The following is a 22,697-nucleotide window of genomic DNA, read 5'->3' as shown; positions in this document are numbered from 1 at the left end:
GGTTCCTTCTGGCTTTGGAGCTTTTAAAATAAAGATGTTTGTGAGGAAAAGAATTGTTGATGTGTTTGCAAAATGAGAGGGAGGGAAGTCCTCATTCTTCCCTATTCTCCTTTCTACTGAATTCTTGCCTGACTCAAAAATCCTGAGGAGGATTTTCCTCAGACTTCAGGGTGGAAAAAAAAGTTTACCTCAGTGTGGGAGCAAAACCATGGAAAATTTCAGCTCAAGAACATCTCAGTGACTGTGAAAGCAGTCAGGTTTAGACAGAGTGTTTTGCAGCTTCACTGATGGTGTTTGAGTTTAACAAGCCCTTGTGTCCATGGATCAGTAGAGAATAACTAATATTCATCAGATTATGTCTACAGTTACATTTTAGTTCCTGTTTTTTGGGCTGAAAGATCTGAATATGCAATGAAGTGGCTGGAGGTGTACGGAGTGCTCTTTTCTTTAAGTTGCAGTGAGTTAAAGCACATCATTTACTCCACAGGTCATCAGTAAAGAGTTATAAAGAGGTTCCCATAGCAATGCAGGAAAGTTGGTTTTATGCAAAACTAAGCAGTCAGCTCTAATGACACTATTAAAGTCCTGGTTACAAAAAAGAACTGTTAGCTGAGTAGTGTTAGCCACACAATAATAGCGAGACATAAATTTGTTTGCAGCTGGCTTTATGCAGATGCTTATTTGTCTAACCCCCAAAAGGAGCTTTTGCTTTATTCTCAAGGTATTGAAGGCATTTTTATTATAGATAGAGTAAAAAACTTGGGAAAAAAACCTCTGCAAAGAAGGTTTGGATAGTTACCACAATTGGGTGGCTGTGCAGCAGGGGACTTGAGGCCGCACATCAACCATCCCAGACCTCAAAAATGTGCAGGTCTGAAGATCTTCTTAGGAGCCTGCTCTTCAGGGTTGGTAATTTTTACTGTTTCAAGCTGGTTCCACAAATAGTGATGAATGATTTCTTTTGTGTACTAGCAATACTCTTATCTCAAGAATAAATAGGGTTTCATATTTTTCCATCCGGTGTTTACTTTTTATGTTTTTTCCATACTTGTTAACTGGCATATTCCTAGCACATTCTTTGTTTTCTCATGTAAATGTAAGCACTGCTGATCTGTTGTTGCTGAAATGTGTTTTTGGTCTTGGCCTGGTTGAAAAAAACAAGGTCATAAATACTACTCTCTCTTTACATTTTCATAATAAAATATTGACGTGAAAGAAAAACAGGACAGAGATTATTAATGACTGTAAAGAAAACTTCAATTTAAAGGTTTTACTATATTGTAATATTATACAATCATAGAATCATTTCAGTTGGAATAGGCTCTCAAGATTACAGAGTCCAACCATAACCTAACTCTAGCACTAAACCGTGTCCCTAAGAACCTCATCTAAACACCTTCTAAGCACCTCCAGGGATGGTGACTCCACCACTTCCCTGGGCAGCCTGTTCTAATACCTGACAACCCTTTCCATGAAGAATTTTTTTCCTAATATCCAATATTAACCTCCCCTGGCACAAGTTGAGGCCATTTCCTCTTGTCCTATCACTTGCTACCTGGAAGAAGAGACCAGCACCCTCCATGCTACCACCTCCTTTCAGGGAGTTGTAGACAGCAATGAGGTCTCCTCTCAGCCTTCTCCCCTCCAGGCTAAACAGCCCCAGCTCCTTCAACCGCTCCTCATAAGACTTGTGCTGCTGGTCCCTCACCAGCTTCATTGCTCTCCTCTGTACTCTCTCTAGTACCTAATGTCTTTCTTATGATGAGGAGCCCAAAACTGAACACAGCATTCAAGTTGTGGCCTCACCAGTGCTGAGTACAGTGGTATGATCACTTCTCTAGTCCTGCTGGCCACACTATTGCTGATACAAGCCAGGATGCTCTTGGCCTCTTTGGTCACCTGGGCACACTGCTGGCTCATATTCAGCCAGCTGTCAATTAACAGCCCCAGATCCTTTTCCCCCAGGCAGATTTCCAGCCACTCTTCCCCAAGCCTGTAGCACTGTCTGGGGTTGTTATGACTCAAGTGCAGGACCCAGCACTTGTCCTTGTTAAACCTCATGCAATTGGCCTCAGCCCAACTATCCAGCCAGTCCAGATGCCTCTGTAGAGCCTTCCTACCCTCCAGCAGATCAACACTCCCACCCAGTTTGGTGTCACTCAATCCCCTCATCCAGATCATTGATAAAGAGATTAAACAGAACTGAGCCCCGGAGAACTCTGCTTGTGATTGGCCACCAACTGTCTCTGTTCACCACAACTCTTTGGACCTGGCCCTCCAGCCAGTTCTTTATCCATCGCAGAGTAGACTCATCCAGGCCATGAGCTGCCAGTTTCTCCAGGAGAATGCTGTGGGATATGGTGTCAAAGGCTTTACTGAAGTCTAAGTACACAACATCCACAGCCTTTCCCTCATCTTTTAGGTGGGTCACCTTGTCATAGGAGATCAGGTTGGTAAAGCAGAACCTGGCTTTCATAAACCAGTGTTGACTGGGCCTGATTTCATGGTTCTTTTGTATGTGCTGTCACTCAGGATGATCTGTTCCATGACCTTCCCTGGCACCAAGGTTATGTATACCTTTGTTTCTGTAAGTTGTTTTATGGAATGCTTACTAGTAAGTGCTTTTCTTCTATTACTCAGGAGTGATTTTAGTCAACTTACAAGACAGTGTTAATGTATGAAGATTGTAGATGGTGGACAGAAGAAAGAAATTTAAACCTTTCACTCTTGTATCTTCTTACTCCTTTAAGTGGCACATGCTATTTGAAAAACAAAGCAGAAGAACTGTGTTAAGAAATATTAAGTGAAAAAAGATACAGAAAGTGCGAACTGAGAAGCACTGGGTTATACCTGAGCAGCCAGAGGAGCCCTGCTATGCTTGCTAGGCATCGTGCTGTGAGAGGGGATACCTGGGAGTTTGTGCTCCTCTGGGGTTTAGTTCTGCTCCTCAGGTCCACTGAGAGTTATGATTTACTCCAGAATTGGCATAAATAATGCCAGTCTGCTGTTGTGCAAAGTTTTCTGTATGGGTATCCATCTAGGGAAAATTACAATGTGCAGGGATCATGCAGGATGCTATTGTGAAGAGCCATGCACACCTGCTATGAGCAGTATACAGCAGTATAAGCAGACATGCAAAGCTCTGAGATTTTGTTAGTGTTTTATTGCTCTCGTGAGTTCTTCATGGCAAAATACCATTTTAAATAATCTGTGATTGTATAGTTGAGTATCCAGAGCTCTGGAGCACTGGTAGGCAAGCTGGGCTGCTGAAGGAAAACAACCCACGTTTGGTCCAGCCAGCTTACTATTTCATGGTACATATAGAGTTCGCTGAAGGCATGACTCCATTGACATTATGTTGATACAATGACTTGACACACTATGTAACGTCACTAGGAATCTGCGAGAGAAGTGCACGTAGCATGAAGGTGGATGTGCAGGTTGGGGATTTTTGCTGTCTGGTCAAAAAAGGAAAAAAAAAAATGATTAGGCTTTTTATGAGGGCAGTATCTTGATTAAAATATTCTACCTGTCAAGGGAAGAAAAAACTTAATGTCTAATGTCTTCAAGTATCCCATGGTTTTAAACACTTCCTCAGGAGAGAATGTGCCGTGACCCTTGTCTGCAAAACCTTCAAAGGTCATTTCCCCTTCCCAAGATTATGTAAAGAAAAAAAAAAAAGAAAAAAAAAAAGTTTGGTTGGTTTCTCTTTCAGGCTACTCAACAAAAGCAGATTAGAGTCTTTATTTGCCTTGAGGAACAGGTTTTTTTAGACTCATTCACAGGTGCATAGGTACTTTAAAGTCAGTATAGTGCTGACCTTCTGTTTCCTTATTATAGGGAAACCTTATGTCACATTACATTTTATTTTGTGTTTTCCTGCCTTTTACACTAATGTCAGGCAGCTGGGTTACAATAATGAGTACCTATTAGATCAAACCTGTGCTTCCAGGTGATCAGGTGATACAGTGTCAGACTGAGGTCCTAGATGTGGATGATGGACTTCGATGGCGACCACAGTTTGCATGCAGACTTGGCAGTGTGTGTCTCTACACAGTGACTGCAAGTTGTTTGGCCTTTTGGGGGGAATAAATCTGAACTGTGCTGCCTCATTTGTTGAAGTACCTTTCCCATGACTTACAGAGCAGAAACATTTTGCATTCATCTTTTAGGCAGAGAGAAATTGTCATGTTCTTCAGTTGCTTTGGTAACATTTTCTGAGAGAAGGAGGTAGTGGTGAGACAGAGGTCCTGGCACAGGACCACTTCTGCAATCACACTGTACTTGGCATGGTGTTGGTTTCTGCTTGTGACCTTGATGTAAAATGGAGAGTGCAGCAGCAGTACATCACTAGGCTATAATGAACCTGCAGAAGTGCAGATGTTTAAGGGGTGAAGAAAAGATTTTCACCTCCTCTAGCTAGAAGCTTACATATCTGTAATAATAAATTATTAAGAGCTATGCTCTGCTTGGTTTAGAGATTGTACATCTGTATGACAACCACAGTATCCTATGAGCCGGAAGAGCACATTTCACAGGCAGAAATGACAATGAGGAGCATGAAGCATTTGGAAGGCCTGTAGATACATCCCAAATAGCAATCTTTTCCTGATGTCCTAGGGAACAGACACAGAAGTGAATTCAGCCAGAGATGGTTTGGGTTTTTTAGGAAAGCTGTTCTGCTTGTCTCTGGTGGCTGTAGACTGCAGCACTTCCTGAGGAACATAATCCTCTGGAACTCTCTTCCAGCCACCTTAAATCAGATTATGGTCCTGGCATTGTTTTTGAGTGTCATCTTTAAACACTTGCTAATGCCACAACTTTCTACTCTAGAAACAAAGGGACTTCTATTAATCTCCACTTTTACTCTCTGGAAGGATCTTGTGTTGGGATTTCTTTCAAGAAGTGCATTTGTCTATATCACTCTTCTAAAAGAGTGTGAAGAGAGTTTACTTCAAGCAACTGATTCTGCTGTTGGAATATTTAGTTCATCCACTGTCTGAAAGTCAGTGGCTGTAGAAAATACAATTTTATACTTCAGTTATACAGTGTTTAATCAAAAACACAATGGGATAGAAAAGAGGTGAAGAAAGCATTATGTGGCATTTTGGGTTGAGTCATGCAACTTCTATTACAATACAGATGTTAGTGTTTGGTTGATTGCTAAGTAATCCCCTCCCTAAGTATGTTGTTGAACTGGTATAATAAAGTGAAATATTTATTTAAAAAATAAATTGTTAATGATATGTAATAAACTTTAAAATACTATCTATATTAAAAATACTGCATATATGTACATGTCTTTAAATAAGACATACTGGCTTCAAACAAAGTAGCAGGAAACCTATGCAACACCTCTGGAAGTAGACACAGGCTGTTCAGAAATTGTGAAGTATTATTTGTATGCTGTCAGCAGTGATTTAAGAACTTCACAAAGGAATGTAAAGCATAATCATTTGTGTTCCTACTCTGAACAATTCGCAATTGAAGTATGAGTTCAGAATAATCATCGCATTTCTTTGCAGTCACTGGAAAGCTGGAGAACTCTGAATGAACATGAAACTGAACAGTTGATGCCCTCAGTAATGCTCCCTGTTGATTTGCACTGATGAAATGAAAAAGCTTAAATTACTTCATTTCATGCTTTTCTTGCTATGCAGGAAGAAGTTTCTAATGTCCAAAATTGTTAACTGTCTGAAATTGCCTTACCAATTCAAAAGCAATAGCATAATGCCCCAAGCTATGATGAAGTACAGCACTGAACTGTGCTTTTAGTGAATGTTACATTCCCATGGCTAATATGCATCTTCCATATAGTTGACACAAGAAAAAAAAAGTATTAAAAAGATAAAGCATCAAAGCAGGGTATAATGCAAAACTGACTTGTGTGTTATACTAGCTCTCTAGATAACTTCTTGGACCTCAGGACAAATTAATCCAACCTGCCAACACACAGATTCACCTTGCTTCTGCCTCTCTGTGTGCTGAGGCATGTTTTTTTTCTGGGCCGGTTTTGAATGCTAGTGTAACACTTCTTTCAAGTACTATATTTATTGCAAACTTCTGTTTCTTCCTGGCATCCTTCCTGTGTTTTGTGTTCCTGTCATTGCCTGGCTCTGTGAACTTCAGTTGCCTGATTTCCTCAGCTGCTTTCACACTATGTGCAACTATGTCATTATGTGACATCCTTGCATCCTGTTCTCTCTTGACCCCGTCCTGCTTCTCTTATAAAGAGAAGTGTCAAAGGGACAGTTAGTCACTGAGAACAAAAGATGACCTTCTGAGCCACATATATTGTAGGGAGGGTTATTTAAAGATGGGCAGGTAGGGCTTTAGTTTTTGTACCAATAGCATTATTTTTGCTTTCTGTGCTTTTGCAACAACTTCTAGATTTGAAATAGTATGGTCATTCATGTTTGCTTTCTCTCTGAGAGTGGGCCACCTGAGAAGGTATGTTTCATTTCCCCCATAAATATATGCATGCATTTCACTGTGTAGCAGGTAAAGGTATCCAGCTGGAGCAGCTTTTGAATCATGTTCATTAGGCCTGGGTGGAAGGCTGCACTCTGCTGGCTGCTTGCTGATGTGCTGTCAGGACTGTCTGTGCATTAACAGTGCCCTGAACTGGGTCCCCCTCACTTCTGTGTATGGGCCTGGGTGCCCTGAGCTACTCCATAAGTAGTCCTGGGTTACTGGCTGTTTGCTTATGTGTGCTCTATACCTAGCTATTGGGTTGCCCTATCTCCCATCCTGTCTCTGGCTGTATCTCCAGCTGCTTCTGCCTGCATTCATCCCCTGCCATTCGGAAGCCATTGATGGAGGCCTGTTTCCTGTCTGTGGCTCTGCCTGCTTGGGGTATAAGCACTGGCGTCACCCCAGCTCATCTCCAGTCATCATAGTTTCCCCCCCACCCCCGAGTGTGTTTTGGAGTTATTCATAGCACAAGTTTATGCTTTGCCTATGTATATAGCAATTTCATGCTAAATTATCACTTTGATATTTCTGTGGAGGCTTTAACACCCTGGTGTGATTAACTGGAATAAGAACTGGGCTCAAAGAAGCCATTTATCATTTAAAAAATAGCCTGGAGCTGCAGGTTTTAGGGCTGTGAAGTAGGCCTTTAAGAGTAGTAAGGATAAGAGCAGTAAGGATAAAGCATTAAGGATCCTTAAGGACAGGCAGCAGACGGGGGAGGACCAGCCAGCTCCCTAAGGCAGTTGAGCAAGGTGTCAGGTATGGCTGTTGAGAAATATGTTGCTTCAAGCTTCCACAGCCCTGTAGGAAGCTATCTATGTTAAGACTATTCTCGCTGACTTGCAGGTGGTGGCACTGCAAGTGTTCAGCCAAATCTATTTCAGTAATGTGGTTATCATGTCTGGTAAGTCAATGTGTGAGTCAGCTCCTTAGCAGACTAAGGTGGTCAAAATGCAATGAGTGCTCTTTTATACTAGCTGAGGATCAGCCCCTTTTCTCCCAACAGCTGGGATAGCAAACCTTGGGTTTTAGCTGAAAGGACAGAAATGGTAAGTTCTTTCACCTGTTTCTCTTACAGTCAGGACCAGTTTCTGCACTCCCAGCTCCATGGCCATATCCTACCTTGGGCCACCTCTGTCCTTCCTGCCAGCACTGTGCTTGACCTGGAGATAAAAAAAATATGTGCCCTAATGAGATGCAAAATTGGAACAGAGAGATGTGCCTTTAAGAAATGCTTACTGACAGTATTTGGTTGAAGCTAGGTATGCAGGGTTTCCAGGGAAAAAGGTGTGTTTGATGAAATATGTTTGAAGAAACTGCTTTGTCTTGCAGTCTTGTTATTCAAAGCAGGAGGGCTCAGACCTTGGTGAGACCTTTATAGGTTGCCCATAAAGTTTCAGGATTGCTCAGCCTCTGAGTCTGAGGTGTCTTGGCCACATACATTTGACTTGCTCTCATTAGCGGCCTTTTAGGGAAGTCTTTGGAAGACAGTCATGTGACGCCTGTGTTAGCTGGTCTTTTGCTTCTGTATTCATACAGACCCTAGTGAAATAAGGCACTTGAGCTTGTTAATGCCCAGGAAGACAGATAATAAAGAAAACCTACCCCAGCAGTAACCAGTGTTTTTCTGCAGTAGGATGCTTCTTGACGTGGTGTCAGAGCATAGGTTAAGTTACTTCTATGGAGTTTCTTATGCATTAGATATTCTGAAGTGTTTGTGCATTCCTGTGAGAAAGCCTGTAATGGTACAACTTGAGGTTTACTTCAAAGACTGGTGAATTTAATATGATCTTTAATACCACCTATGCAAACGTTAACTTTATTTAACATTCAAATATCTGAAGAAACATTGGTAGACCTCTGTAAGATGGATTTGTTCAATATTTAAAATCAGATTTTTAAAAGAATTACGGGTAATGAGATTTGATCAGTATGACAAAATGATATTAATAGAGCATTAATCTCTCTCCTGTGTTTCCAACAAATCATAGGTGCCTGACTGTGGAGCAGCAGTTGCCAATTCAAACTGTGGTTTTAATTGCTTTCATGGGCTGTGTGTCGAAAGAGTTCTTGCACAGTAACATGCTGCTATCAATAAAACTTCAAATTATGCGGAGAAACAGGTGTTTCTTTAGTGCATAACTTCCAACATAGATCTGATGTCCTGTTTACAAAAGGAGGGTAGAGAGTAGGAAATAAGAGGCTGCAGTGAAGGCCTAGCATCAGATTTTTTTTTTTTTTTCCATATACAAGATTTTGAAGTTGTTAATAAAAAGTTTAATTTTTTTTTTCTTGGTTTTCTCATATTCTGTTACTTAATCCTATTTTGCTTATCTTCTCTTTTTGTTTTTTTTTTCTTTCCAAAGGCTCTTCAAAGCTGTTTTCTTCCATCTCTCACTTGATGGTGCTTTCCTTCACCTCTTGCTCTGACCCCGAGCTGGTTGGTCCCTTTGCATCTGATTCCACTAATGCTAGGGGCAATCCTATATGTGGCTACGCTGTATAGAGAAAATAAAGCTAAAGGCCATTGCTGTGGCCATTATTAACATGATTTAACCTGTAGGCAGCTGGTACGGTTAAACTGAACCTCCTTTTCCCTCCCTTAAATGTTGGCTCAGGTGGGAGTATATGACAACTGTCTGTTTTGGAATCACAGCAACATCTTCCAACACTTCAACCTACTTTGTTTCTTCTGTGTATCTTCTAATGAGATGAGACGGCATCTGCATTTCAAGGAATAAGCTGAACATGCCCTTTCTTAAAAAAGCTGCTGGAAAGATTATACTTTTTGTGTAAACTGTCATGGCCAACAAGCTGTAGTCTCCTGATTAAATCTTTATTATGAGTTGCATATCTGGGAGTAAAGACAGCAAAGAGGGGTGGGGATAGCACGTGCTGGTCTCACTTGTTCCTTCTCTGAAGGTATCTGGACGCTTTTGGTTGAGGATAGGTGAAAAAAATCCTGTGTTACTTTGTTATAAGCAGGTCAGAAAAAGCAAAAAGCACATTTTCCTGTGAGCAGGGGGATTTGTGAGCACAAACCTGTGAGCCTTTATTGGGTACTTGGTTTGTCACAGTGTCCCTGCCTGACACTGGGGTAGTCACTCAGGCTCTTGCCTGTAAAACATGGATGTGTTGCTTTATCTTACAGGGTCTCTCTCATGGTAAATCCTGTTTTATTTGCCTCACTATGGTCTCATGAGGATTACTGCAGCAATAGATATGAAGGATCCAGAGATCAGTGGTAGGAATTGGTGGAATAAGAGTTGGAGGTGCAGTTTGTGGTCCTCAATGGGAGCATCTAGGGCAACTATGTGCGTCTAGACTGTTTCCTCAGGATGAGTAAGTTTGGCTTCCTCATAAAGAGTGTGCTTTTAATTTGATCTTCTGTTTTCTGCAGTTTATAAGGCACATTTTCAAGTGAGGATTAAAGAAAATCCTACTCAGAGTCTCTAGTATATTTACTAGCATAAAAGCTTGGAGAGATAAGTGCTTTATTTGTGAAAGAGGTACAGCCATCAGAGACTGTAGTGGAGTTTTGGCTCTCTGAGTCTAGATGCAACAGGTTTCTGCCCTTCACGGTTTCAGTACATTCTGGCTCATTAGTAACTAAGAGATTAATGCTTCTCTGGAAGACAAAAATATGTTCCTTAGAAGGATCTAAATTCTTCAGATGTATGTACACAACAATTTGCAGTTAAGTCAGTTGAGAGCTTGGCATATCTCGGTGAACACCACAGTCTAGATCCAGATGATTGCGACTGATATTCTGCTACATATATCTTGATTCATTTTACTGGAGTGATGTGTAGGGTATAAAGAAGGAGCAGGAGACACCCATCTGTGTGAAAATACTCATTTTGTTTCTAATGCAAGATGAAGACTATACAGATTTGTCAGCATTTTTTTTTTTTTCAGTGGGACATCAAAAATAATTGAAGCCATATCACTCTTAGCTATATCTGCAAAATCCTAAGTGTGGCTGGAGCTGTGGGAACATAGCAGGCTTCTGTTAATTTAATCCATCTGGATGTACTGCAAGTCATTGATCAGAAGACTCCTTCTGGAATAGTCTGTTTCCATTTAGATGCTTTTCTGAAATACCTGTGTTAGTGTAATGCCTGCTTGAGAAACTTTTGGGTTTTGAACATAATATTTTTTGAAATGTGTTATTTCATTGTGCAAAAGGTGGAGATAATGAAAGCAGTATTAAATTTCTAAATGAAGAGAATATACTTACTTCTAATTCCGTGCTTGCTTAATTTTACTAGCAAAAAGGTGTGGTTTTTTTTTTTCCTTAGGATGTGCAGTTCACCTACATTTTGAGTGAATTCATTATTGTCTCCAACTTTTTCACCCTCAAGGAGCTAAAAGTAAAAAGAACCCTGTCTCTAATCCCTAATGTTGGAAACTACAGGAAAGAGTGGTGTGGACAGACCCATAACAAGTCTGCATGACTCAGCCATTAAAAGGACAGATAAAAATGAATTTTAAAAAGATAATATTCTCTAAGTATTCATTTTGCCATTCTTGACACACACTTTAATAAAACTGAAACTAATGTTTGAATGAATGTTTTGAATATTTTGTTGAAACCTAAGTTATGCTCAAGTTTACTTGTATCTGTACTAGTTCTCTTATATAATAATATGGAGATATCTAACTCATCTCTCTTTTTCCCCCCACCCCTAGTTAATGGTGTTATGACGCTTGGATTCACAGGTGAGCTTTACTTCTAAAATTCAAACTTACATTTCTGTTTTGTTAATGGCAGCTGTTTGAGAAGCACTTTCATCCTATCTCATTTCAATTAACCAGCTGACATGTGTTTTTTACAACTTGTCTTGTCCATTGGCTTTATGAGCAGAGTGTTGTAGTGTTATGTAAAGGTCAATCTCAATAGTGATGGTAAAATTGGAGTATGTTTCATAGTTTTGAACCCCTTTGGCTGGGGATTTAGATAGAAAGCCCTGTGTCATCAGATTATTCCTGTTGAATGATTCTGTCAGAGCTTTTTATATAACCCTGCAACATACTGAATCTCTAAAGAGAACCAACCAGAAATACCAAGGCCATGGAAAATCCATTTAAACACCCCATTGAGAAGGAGCTGGAATAATTTGTCAATGCATATGACATAATGGAGAATACTCTGCCAGGGAAGTAGCTTTGCCTAACTTTTGTCAAAGGATCAGTGTAGGATTTGTCAGCTATGAAATTTTCATATCTGGTTTTGAATTCTGCCCAGCTTTAGTCTTCATCTACAGATCTAGTTGTGGGAAGTATAACTTATAACTGCTGCTGCTGCTGCCAGATGAATTGGCGGGGACGCTTGAATAAGTAAGGTCCATGCTATCATGTTAACTTCCCAAGGATGAAATTACACTGTCCTTGTTTCATAACTTTATAATTTCTGTCAATGGTGAGTAATTGTCATTGTGATTTTTTTTTCAATTTATTTATTATTCTCTCTTTTTTTTTTTTTTTGGTGTGTGATGTGGATAGAGGCTTAGTTTGAGCTCTGAGAGCTCTGACAATCACATGTGACGAAGGAGATAGGGTCAGGTCCCAGTGAGTCAGCTGTACACCTGGAGAAGTTTGTAGTCCTGTGAAATAGTAGGCTTGGGGTCTCAGGTGTGGTGTAGGCCTTTCAGTTACGGGCCTGCTGCTGTTGGAGAGTAAGTGAAAGCAAAATGTTTCTTTGGTCAGATGTGATGGCTGTCTCTTGTTTGACACATGGCATCACTAAGTCATTGACTGATGCAACTAAAGAGTCAGCTGCAAAAACTGCAGTTAAATTGCAAGGCACTCCTGCCTGGGCCCCAGAGAGGCCATCCCCTTTGTAGGGGAGACACTTAAGTTGCACTTGAGCCTGTTTTACAATCACATGCCCCATTTCAAATGGAGGTGTTAAAGTTTCTGATTGATGGCTGGGTCATGACATGAAGCCTGAAACTGTTCATCTTGCCCTAAATTTTTTGGACTAAACAGTGAGGAACAGTGTCCTGTTGAGAGCGAGGGCTGCACCTGACCTCTCTTAAAGAGAAGGCTTGCACACCTTTGACTTCACCTGGCAGCATCTTTGACTGTCACCATGTAAAATTAGAACTGCTGTCTCTTTCAACAGTGATGGGATCCTTCTCTCAAAGTAGCTAATAGACGGAAAAGAAATATCTCCTCTCCCTGATGTAAACAGGGTATGAGTGAAAATGAAGAAGGAAAAAGCTGTAAGAGCTGATTATGCTTAGATTTATTTTTTCTATGATTAAAAACGACAAAGTGGTCTGTTCTTTTTGGCTGTTCCTCCAGAGCTCTCTGGAGTGTTGCCTGACATGTCCTGAATGATTTGTTGAGATTGCAGTTTTGTTCAGGTAAATGCTTTTCTCAGATTTGTGGTGTTGTAAAAAGAAGAAATCACACTTTTTTTTTTTTCTAACTGATATAGTGTAGGCATTTGTATTAAGTATATTGACACACATATACTTGTAGGTAATTTTAATGTTCTACAAAATGCATGCATTTTGTATATAGAAGAGCAATCAAAATAGTGGCAATTATAAAGACGTATTTAACAACTTAATCAAAACAAAGTGTTTCAACCTTATCAAAATCAAGTGCTTTAGTTAGTCGTAATAGATTTTTTTTTTTTGGTCAGAATTTTTATTTCATAAAAAGTATCAAAGTACTATCTTTGTGTTCCAATGCAGGCATGGGCTGGATGAGAAAAACCTTTGACTCTAAATATTGTGGATTTGCCATTATAGACTGCAAAAGATAGAGGCTTGCTCAAGTCAAGGTTCACTCTTTTCTTTGCAAGTAGCTGTATCCTTGTAACATCAGCATCACATAATGGTAGATAATTCCTCTAATACATATTAAAGAAAGCTTAATTTTGACTGTAGGATTTTGAGTCCTTTAGCTGGTTAGATGTACAAATGTTTCCGAGATCCCTGTTCATTTACAATTATATGGTTAGTTCAATGGGACACATCTGTATATCAGGGATGTCAAACTCATTTTCACTGGGGGCCAGATCAGCCTCGTGGTTGCCTTCAAAGGGCCAAATGTAATACCGACTGTATGCAGTCCCTGCTGTATATGGTAATGTATAGTATTTGATACTAAGTTATGTTTTTAATAGATTTATGTAAAGGTATATTTTACCTACAAAATTGTTTAGAAAGTTGAATTTTAGGTTTGAAACAATGTAGGTGGCAAGCAGAATCATGTGAAGGAGTTTGTGAGTTATCTGTTCATGCTTCTTGTGTTTCAGTGTTTGAGATTTAAGGTGCTTTCTGATTTTTACCTAGGTGCATGTCAACGGACTAAAGTCTGCAATGAATCTCTCATGTTAGAAAAGTTGCCTACCTGTGGAAAGTTCTTTGAAGACATGATGAAGAAAGTGGACTCTAAAAAATGGTGCAACCTGACAGAATTTATCATGTAAGAGTTAGTTTTGGTTTTGACAGTTCTCACGTTATAGTGGTATTTGTCATTTAAAAAAAGGATCACCTAATATATCAAGAACACCATAATACCTACATCCCTAATATATCCCTAATGCATGCAAAACATTTGTGTTCCAGTTAAACTGAAGTCCTCCTATGTGTTGTTGCCAGATGCAGAGGGCTAAGCTGTAGCTCTTAAGTCCCTGCAATATGGGGACAGGGAGTGCACTCTTTAAGAGTGCACAAAATAGAGCACTTTAATGAAAACTAAGCAATGGACTAATCGATACTATCTGCTGCTGTTTTTACCTCAGACAGTTGTGTTTATATCTAACTGATATTTCTGTCCACTTTAGGCAAATGTTACTTGAATCTTTTTTTTTGTGTGTGTGTGTGAAACCACTAAAGCGATGTGCTTTTAGAATCCCACTCTTCTGTTTTCTCTGGTGGAAGCAATGAACTTCCCTCCTCTGATTTCCTTTTTTCAGTAAAATAACAGGAACATTTCCTCTTACACTGTTTCAGAAATACATCTCTTGTGTGAAATAGTTCCTGTCCAGATGTAAAATGATTTGTCCTATTGAAACTGCTGCAGTTTGTTTCTTTGCCTGCCAGATAACATGGAGTGAGTGAGCACCACATGTTTTGTCTGGATGTCTAAAATACAGCAAGACTGACAGTAGCGAGGGTAGCATTATTATTTTCTTATTTCTATTCCTGTTCTGTGGTTGCTGGAGGTATTTAAACATCTCTCTATAAAGCTGTATACTTCAAACTCTGCTCTGGAGGAGCAGAGTGGCCTTGTCAGCTTTGTGGAGCATCTGCTACTTCAGAGCGCGTCTGCTCATGCATAATGGTTGGTTTTCGGAAGCACTAAGTACCCTCTACACCAACTGAAATCAGAGGAAACTGCAGGTGTTCAGCACTTCAGAAATCGAGACTCAAATGAATTAGCTCTGCATGAAGCAGAACATCTTCCTGGATTTGAAAGTGCACTGGTGCTGTTTTGGGGGCTACTCCTGAGGCAAGGTAGCCACAAGCTAGCTGTCACCAGACTTGTCACAGCATTATTTAGATATCTTCTTGTCTCATATGATTGTTGGTCTTGTGTCCTATTTAGTGTCGCCTCAGGTGATGCAAGTTTTGGCAGTCACCTTATGCAAGATTTTAACTTGCTGATCACCAATATGCACAATAGATAACGAAATGTTGCACTGCTGTGCCGTGTTGTAGCAGTTCCCCAATGTTTCTCTTACTGCTGACACCCATGTTGACATGTCCCGCTTGTTGATAATATTTCATAATCTGACAGCATATTAACATCTGAGAGGCTATTTCTTCTTAGCACTTTTATTTGCACACCCTAGATGACTTTACAACCTTTTAAAACATAGATTCTCAACACTCATGGCACGGGAGAGAAAGATGTGCTCATGCAACTCTCTCCAACCATGGGTAAGCACAATAGGACGTAAGCCCTTCTTATCAAGCTTGAAGAAATTGCATTCAAGTCTGACAAAGAAATGTGTATACACAAAGGAAAAGAACATCCATGCAATGCAGGTGTTGCTGAATTTATTTAACAAGTATCTATCCATTATGGGGCAATAATTTTAATTTTGAAACTCATCTAGGTATAAGTTCATAGAATCATAGAATCATTTTGGTTGGAAGAGACCCTCTAGATCATTGAGACCAACTATTAACCTAACAGTGTCACTACACCATCTTTTAAACATGTCCAGGAAAGGTGACTCAACCACTTCCTTGGGCAGCCTATTCGAATGCTTGACAACCCTTTCCATGGAGAAATTTTTCATAATATCCAATCTAAACCTCCCCTTGAGGGAACCTGAGGCCATTTCCTCTTGTCCTATCACTTACTACTTGAGAGAAAAGACCAACACTCTCCATGCTGCAACCTCCTTTCAGGTAGTTGTAGAGAACCCTCAGCCTCCTTTCCTCCATACAACCAGAGTTCTTTCATTAGAATTGTGCTCCAGACCCCTCACCATCTTTGTTGCCCTTCTCTGAACTTGCTCCAGCACCTCAATGTCTTTCATGTAGTGAGGGACCCAAAAGTAAACACAGTATTTGAGGTGTGGCCTCACCAGCACCATGTACAGGGGGATGATCACTAAGTTATTTTGCTTATTTTGAAGGAAGCCTTGTAATTTTGCTCCATTTGATCTTCATTACAATCATATTACAATCATATTACAGTCACATACCAGAGTTCTTTGCTTATATCTTGTTCATATTGATAAGTATCCTCAACTAATGGGACTACGTACAGCAGAGAAAGGTATCTACAGGAGTCAAAATATTAAATTGTGCCTTTATTAATGCAGGTGAAGAAGCAGGCAGCTTTCTTTAAGAGTTTAAATATTTTGGTGCAAGGTTTTTCCAAGGTTTGAAGCTAATTGCAGTCTCCAAGTTCTCCTGATTTTCAATTAGAATTAAGGGTCTACCTTGCTTTTATTCTTTCCAATTGAGCTTCTCATGTGATGTCATTTTCATTCCCTGTTCAAGAAAATTCCTGCCTATCAATGGATATTTTTTTTATTTGAAGAAATTGGTCAGTCTGAGGCTTTGTTCATTTTTCCTCATGTGCAGTACCAGAAGAATAATTCTGGCCTCTTCCAAAAGAAAAATCTTTCCCATTGTTACATAATGTACAGATATATTTCAAGGTCCAGCTTAGGAGAGAGTAGAGGCTGAAATTTGTTTTGGAATTAATTTCTTGAATCAGGTGTTAATCAAGCATTAACAGTCTTATTACAACCTTAATTTAGGAGTTCGTGGCACTGAAGAAACAGCACATTAAGAATTTTACTCTTTTGAGAACAGACATTGTGATTTGACATCATGCTTTATATAAGAAGTATATAGGCTAATTTTTTCCAGCTCATTGGAGGAACCCTGACAGATGGGAATGACACATTTCTTTATTTGGAGTATACTGACAAATTAATGAAAACAAGGTATTTCTAGCCATGGTCCCTTGAAATTCAGGTATTTAAACCTGGTGGTATTAGTTTACCATGATTTTGCATCTAGCCTCCAGCAGTAAAAATCAGTCAACTTGAATCAGGTAGTGGGTTAAAACTGAGAGTTTTGTATGAAGAAAGCTGTTTCTTCAAACAGTAATTTCTGCATGGCGCTTTTCAGTTACAAATGGCTGACCTTGGTTATGGGACTGCAAATAGCGCTTATCTGCATTGCTTCACTGTTTTGTCAAACAGTTGTGAGAGAGATTTCAGTGACTTCAATACGCTGTAACTTAATTATATGGTAAGATTTTCTGACAGCTCCATTACTTATGTCTTTATTATTAACAAACTTGCGTTCTTCAAAAGCAGCCTTTTAACTGACTTTAGAGAGACTTGTGTGGCAGCTGGTACTGGAAACCAATATAAGAGTTTTAGGCTGCACAGCTGATTTTGATATTGCTGGAAATGTATAATGATCACATAAAACCTGTAAAATTTCAGGTAAAGTTTTACAGAAGCACTATCAGGAGAAAGTTTACATGTTAGTTTTCACATTTTCCTGTGAGGATTCATACAGAAATTAGGATACAAATACTCTGGGTCAGATTGTTCAAAGGTATTTGAATGCTTAAACATTATGAGGTATCTAAGTGACATTTAAAAATATTTTAAGTCATTCAGATGTGGTGGATTTCAGTGGCTCTTGCTTAGATAGTGGAATATGAAGGACAACCAGAAACACCTTGCCACAAAGGTAAAAACTTCAAAAAACAGCTGGAGACATTCATTGACAAAAGAGGAGGGGATGAGCTATTCAGTTTTGCTTTTAGGCTATTCACAGGGAGCCCTGAAGGTGAAAATGTGAGGTGGTTTAAATGACAGGAAATTATGATACATGGCAAATGAACAAGCAAAGACTGAAGTCTGGGTGAAAGCTGTGGGGAGTTAACAAAAGCAAATATACTTTTTGTTCGACAAAATACTGGGAATCACAGGCAGCTTTTTGTTATTAATATGTACTATTTCTGTTATTTTATAGATATTTATAATAACATATATATATTTGCATTACATAACATTATATTTCTGTATTATATTCTTAATATTTTGCAACTGCAGCTAAATAAATGAAATAACATTTAATAATCCAAAAGATAGTGATGATGTGTAATTTCCAGTGTTTGAGTCCTCTAAACATTTTCTGAGGGGACAGACCAACCTTGGTAGCATTTATTTGTTGTTGGACTGAAATGTAGAATTTGATTGTTATCTTTCATCTGGTCAAGTGTCATCTGTTTCAGTGTAAGGCAGTCTGTTATTCTGTGTTTGCCAGCCAAGGAGTAGCTGTAGATCGAAAGGCTGAGTGTGAAATAGAAGTTTGTGTTTTGGAAAAGAGTCCTAGCAAAGTGGTGCATGTAATGCAAGTGAGGTCGGTCTGGCTTTTCTGTTTTGGAAAAAGAATTGATTGTAAGAGACTTCTTCCTCCAATTTCCTCATCAAGCCTCTTCATGGCCCAGATTGCCCCTAACTTACTGTGAGGCAGTGGCTCTCTAGCAGTGGTTTATGGCACCTAGAAAATGCACAGTTCTCATTTTTCTGAAGTTTTAAATTTGAGTCCTTAGCAGAATAGGAGAAGGCAATATTTTTCTTTAAGTGTATCTCTGAAGCTGATTGATTGCAAAGATTTGTGTATCGGATGGAATTCCCTGCTTTGTTGTGAGCGTGGTCCAAGGTCTGTCCCCATGCTGAACAACGGTTTTATTTTCTGTACAGCCTCAGTGTAGTTTTCTCAGAACTCTTTCATCAAAAATGAATTCTATAAACAGAAGCAAGAAGCTTCAGTCCCATTGAAACATGATGGAGTCCAATTGTGGTCTGTACAGATGTTGAAGATTTGAAAAAGGAATTAAGGAAAGAAGATGTGTATGACTAGAGCCAAATTTGATGTAATCTTCTGGAAAACTACTTCTAAAGCTGTTGCTCAATTTTAAAATCAGTGAGAGTTTTCCTGTTACAATTGGCTCAAGTAAACTAAGCTAATCATAAAAATGCCTAATTTTAAAAAACCCAGTAAAATAATAAAGAAAAGAGAGCCAGATGACATTAAGATCAATGGGAAAACAATTTGTGGAAGAAATGTGCAATCCAAGATGAAATTGTATGCCCCCTGTTTTTAAAGCTTGGTGCTAATAACCTCTGCTTGGCTGAGTGTGTAAGAGACTTCCAAAATGAGTCATTTTCTAGGTTGATTGTGTAAGTTTTTTTTAGTCTTCCCCATTGACTGCTGCAGGAAGTCTGATTTAGCTGCTGATTGGTGATTATATCCAGCTGTTAATATCAAAACATCTGTAGAAGAGGCATGTACTGTGAAAATCTCAGACAAACTACTGGGTTTGTTTTGCAGCTGAAGTGAGGCGCTGGTTGGTGTGAGCTAATTTTTTTCCACAGTAATGTGTCTCACAATTAGAAAGCAAACATTTTTGGCTCATTCTTTTCAACATTATCAGGAAAGTCCCAGTTCTGGATTTTCACATGTGATTTTATCCCATGAAAGACAAACTGGGGCTGGCTGGAGCTGGACCTTTGAGCAGCCAGCACAGATGTGATTTTAGATCCAGAATAGTACTGATTGAAGGGACTCCAACTCATCCTCAGTTGTGCAACATAGGGGTGTGTGTGTCTGTATTTGTGCCAGGATTTATATACCGGTAGGCAGACTAGACATTGGTTATGCTTTACCTTGGATGAAGTTATGGTAGAGTGCTGCAAATCACAGTTGTGTTTGCACAACAAAAGCTCACTACATTGTTGCCTGGTCTCCATGTTATCTTCTGCAGTGTTTTTGTGTAATGTTCTGTCTGTGTCTTAAGAGTAATTCCCTTTTTTCCCAAAGATCTACTGGGGAAGGGAGCCAAAATTCCTTATTTAGCCTGCTTTAACTCCTCCCAGATTTGTCAGTCCAAATTTTGTAGAAGAAAATAGTCTTTCTCAGCTTAGTGTCTCTATGAAGGAAGGTTAAAGAAACCTGCACTTTATGTGGCCACATGTCAGTGTAATTTATTTACCATTAAGTGGTTGGTGCAGTATAGAAAAACAAGGATTGCTGTGGTAGATGCTAGCATTTCCTTTTCCTTAGTAGGATGGTCTTCCTTTGGGTTTCCCATACAGATATGGTTGCTGTGAGGTTTTTTTTGTTTGCTTGTTTTGTTTTGTTTTTTAAGCTCTCAGTGAAATGTATGTAATACTGATATTTCATCCTTTCTACCTGTCTTTTTCTTTAATTATCTTAGTATATAAAAACTTATGATACTTCTGTGTTAAAAAATCCTTCTTAAACTCCTTGAGGTCAAGACAGCAGTGGCAAAACTAGACTAGTAACAATTACCCCTGAGAACCTATTATTTTCCTTTTGTGACTTAAGCCTTTCTTTTCAAAAGCAGAGAAAAGCAGCTTAGAAATTGGTTAGGCGTGAGCAAGTAAAACAATAGAAAAGAATGTCATATTTGAGCAGTTGTGTTGCCATCATGCTGGTGGCTGACAATAGCAATTTTTCATTGCAGAAATAATGTTTGCCATCCATTATTTTATAAATTGTAAGGTCCTTTTATTTCCAATTTTTTAAGTTTCACCAGATTGCGAGATGCCAGGCTGTGCTGAAAATGTGTATTTTAACCTGCTGTTTGAGTCTGCTGTTCTAGCCACAAAGTCTCTGTGAAGTTAATGCAAAGGCATAGCTTTTTCTTGAATGAGACTATATTGGAACAATCTTTAAAAGGAACGCAAGTTCGGGTGAATCTCTGTTACTTTAATATGAAATATATTAGGTTTGTTTTACGTTGTGCAGATAAGTGTACGTCCTGACGAATGTGAATTCATTTGAATTCAGAGACCAGGATTCCACATCACACGAGTACTCCATTACTGCATAATTGCTTTCCTTCTGATAGATGCTGAGGCTGAAGTATGGTCACTTAATGCAGTTATAATATTTATCCTTTACCACATAGGAGAAGGAAGGACATCTTATACAATTCATGGCTGTGAAAATGGAATATGTATTTGATAATTCCAGACGGGGGGGCTGAATAGGCTATATGGTTTTGGACACTCATTTCTAATATTATTTCTTTCTTTTAGTACAAAGTTATGGCAATGTGCTGGTAAATCTGTGTCTGCTGTGGCCAGACAGATGCAGATGCAGAAAGTTAGTGAAAAACATTCATGAGCATTGAATTTTTAATGAATTATTCTAAGTATGACTTCTGAATTTTAATGATGTATTAAGGACACTGGCCTTTATAAATTCTGTGAAGATCTGCAGACCCTTTTGCTTATAAATGCAAGGCCATCACTTTGTCCTGCAACATATTGTTGAAATAGCTGTGCTACAAATTAGCAAAGCCTTGTCAGCTTTTCATCTGATGAGATATCTTGGGTTTTTATTTTAGACGATGAAAAATCTTGCTTTTTACAAAGAGCTTTGAAGAGCTTCCTTGAAACCAGTAAACAGGTCAAATGAACAGGATAAGGAGAAATTTTTTTGGGAGGCTGTTTAATTCAATACACAAACTTCCAAAAGCTCAGATGTGATGAAGTAAAACAATGTTATTTGTTATTTATACAACAACGCATGTTGTATTTGCAGTCTACAAAACCTTTAACACAGGGATATCATTGGTGAGGAATGGGGAGAAGAGAGGATGATTGGAGTTAATTCTCCATCAAGGATAACTGTTTCTTTCATTTTAAACCACTTGGGATGCTGGATCTGCCTTTGAGAAAATGATGATGATTGTATCATGCCAAAATAGTGTGCTTTAGCAGCCTGTTCTCTATCTCTTCAAGGTTTTTAACATCTCAGACCTTCCTGTTCTTCAGTTTACTGATAATTTTGCAAATCTTTATGGAAGTTCTTACCACTGTGAGAAGAAAAGAGAGGGATCTTCTAAGCTTGCTACTAAATAGGGAAAAAAAATTCCATTTAGTTACCGATAGCTGAAAACTCTTCAATTTTTAATATCAGATTTAAGTTTTTCAAATGCACTTTTCAGCAAGTTTTAACATCGGTAACGTTTATTTGTCATGAGTCGTTTTCACAAAGAGTGAAATCTGGCACTTGCCAAATGTAAATCACCAATGTAAATATTGCTAATTGCTTCTTAAAGTTCTGAAAGCGTTTTCAACACTGGTGAAGTTAAGGTCATCAGAAGATGTCAGTTACAATATTTTAGCCATTTTAGCTGTGAGTCACATTGACGTGTACCACAGTAGATGCATTGGACTAGTGGCCAGCAGCTTGCACCCACAAGGTGTGATTGGTATGTCAGTGCTTACTTTACCAAGTCAAACAACAAATAGTTCAACGTCTAAGACGACAATAATCCGAATGACTAAAATCATTTGCAAAAATTAAGCAATTTAGAGGTGATATTAGAAATCACTCCACTATTAAATTGAATGACTGGCAGCTGATATACCCTTTCATGTCCTCTTTGAATTTTGCTGTGCAAGATCAGTAATAGAAAGCAATCTTCATGGAGCTTATTGTTGAAGATTGTATTTCAAAATAAGCAAAACTGAAGATTTCTGTCTAAAGTTAATTGGTGGTAAAATAAATATGGCATAACTGATAGACTGATATCAATTATGCAATACATATATTGTAGCATATTTTTAGAGGCAGTGAAAATGCGAAAGAAGATAACTATATTATGCAAATGAATACTTAAGAAAAGCTTTTGTGGTTCTTCTGTTTTGGTTTGCAAGACTGTTTCTATATTCT

The 22,697-nt window shown here is 38.9% G+C and overlaps 1 protein-coding gene across 1 annotated transcript in view; it reads left to right on the top strand.

Moving 5' to 3' along the window:
- Positions 1–22,697, top strand: part of RAMP3 (receptor activity modifying protein 3) — a gene marked incomplete at both ends in the record, with an annotated part of 47,808 nt that overhangs the window by 4,998 nt on the left and 20,113 nt on the right. The window contains 2 exons of the mRNA XM_080339012.1: positions 11,167–11,196; positions 13,785–13,917. Of these exons, the coding sequence (XP_080195138.1) occupies positions 11,167–11,196; positions 13,785–13,917 (163 nt within the window). The remainder of the gene's footprint in view (positions 1–11,166; positions 11,197–13,784; positions 13,918–22,697) is intronic.

This window comes from Nesoenas mayeri (genome assembly GCF_963082525.1).
Source record: "Nesoenas mayeri genome assembly, chromosome: 2".
NCBI lineage: Eukaryota > Metazoa > Chordata > Aves > Columbiformes > Columbidae > Nesoenas > Nesoenas mayeri.
Note: the sequence above shows the minus strand (reverse complement) of the source record. Positions and strands in the feature narration are given on the sequence as shown.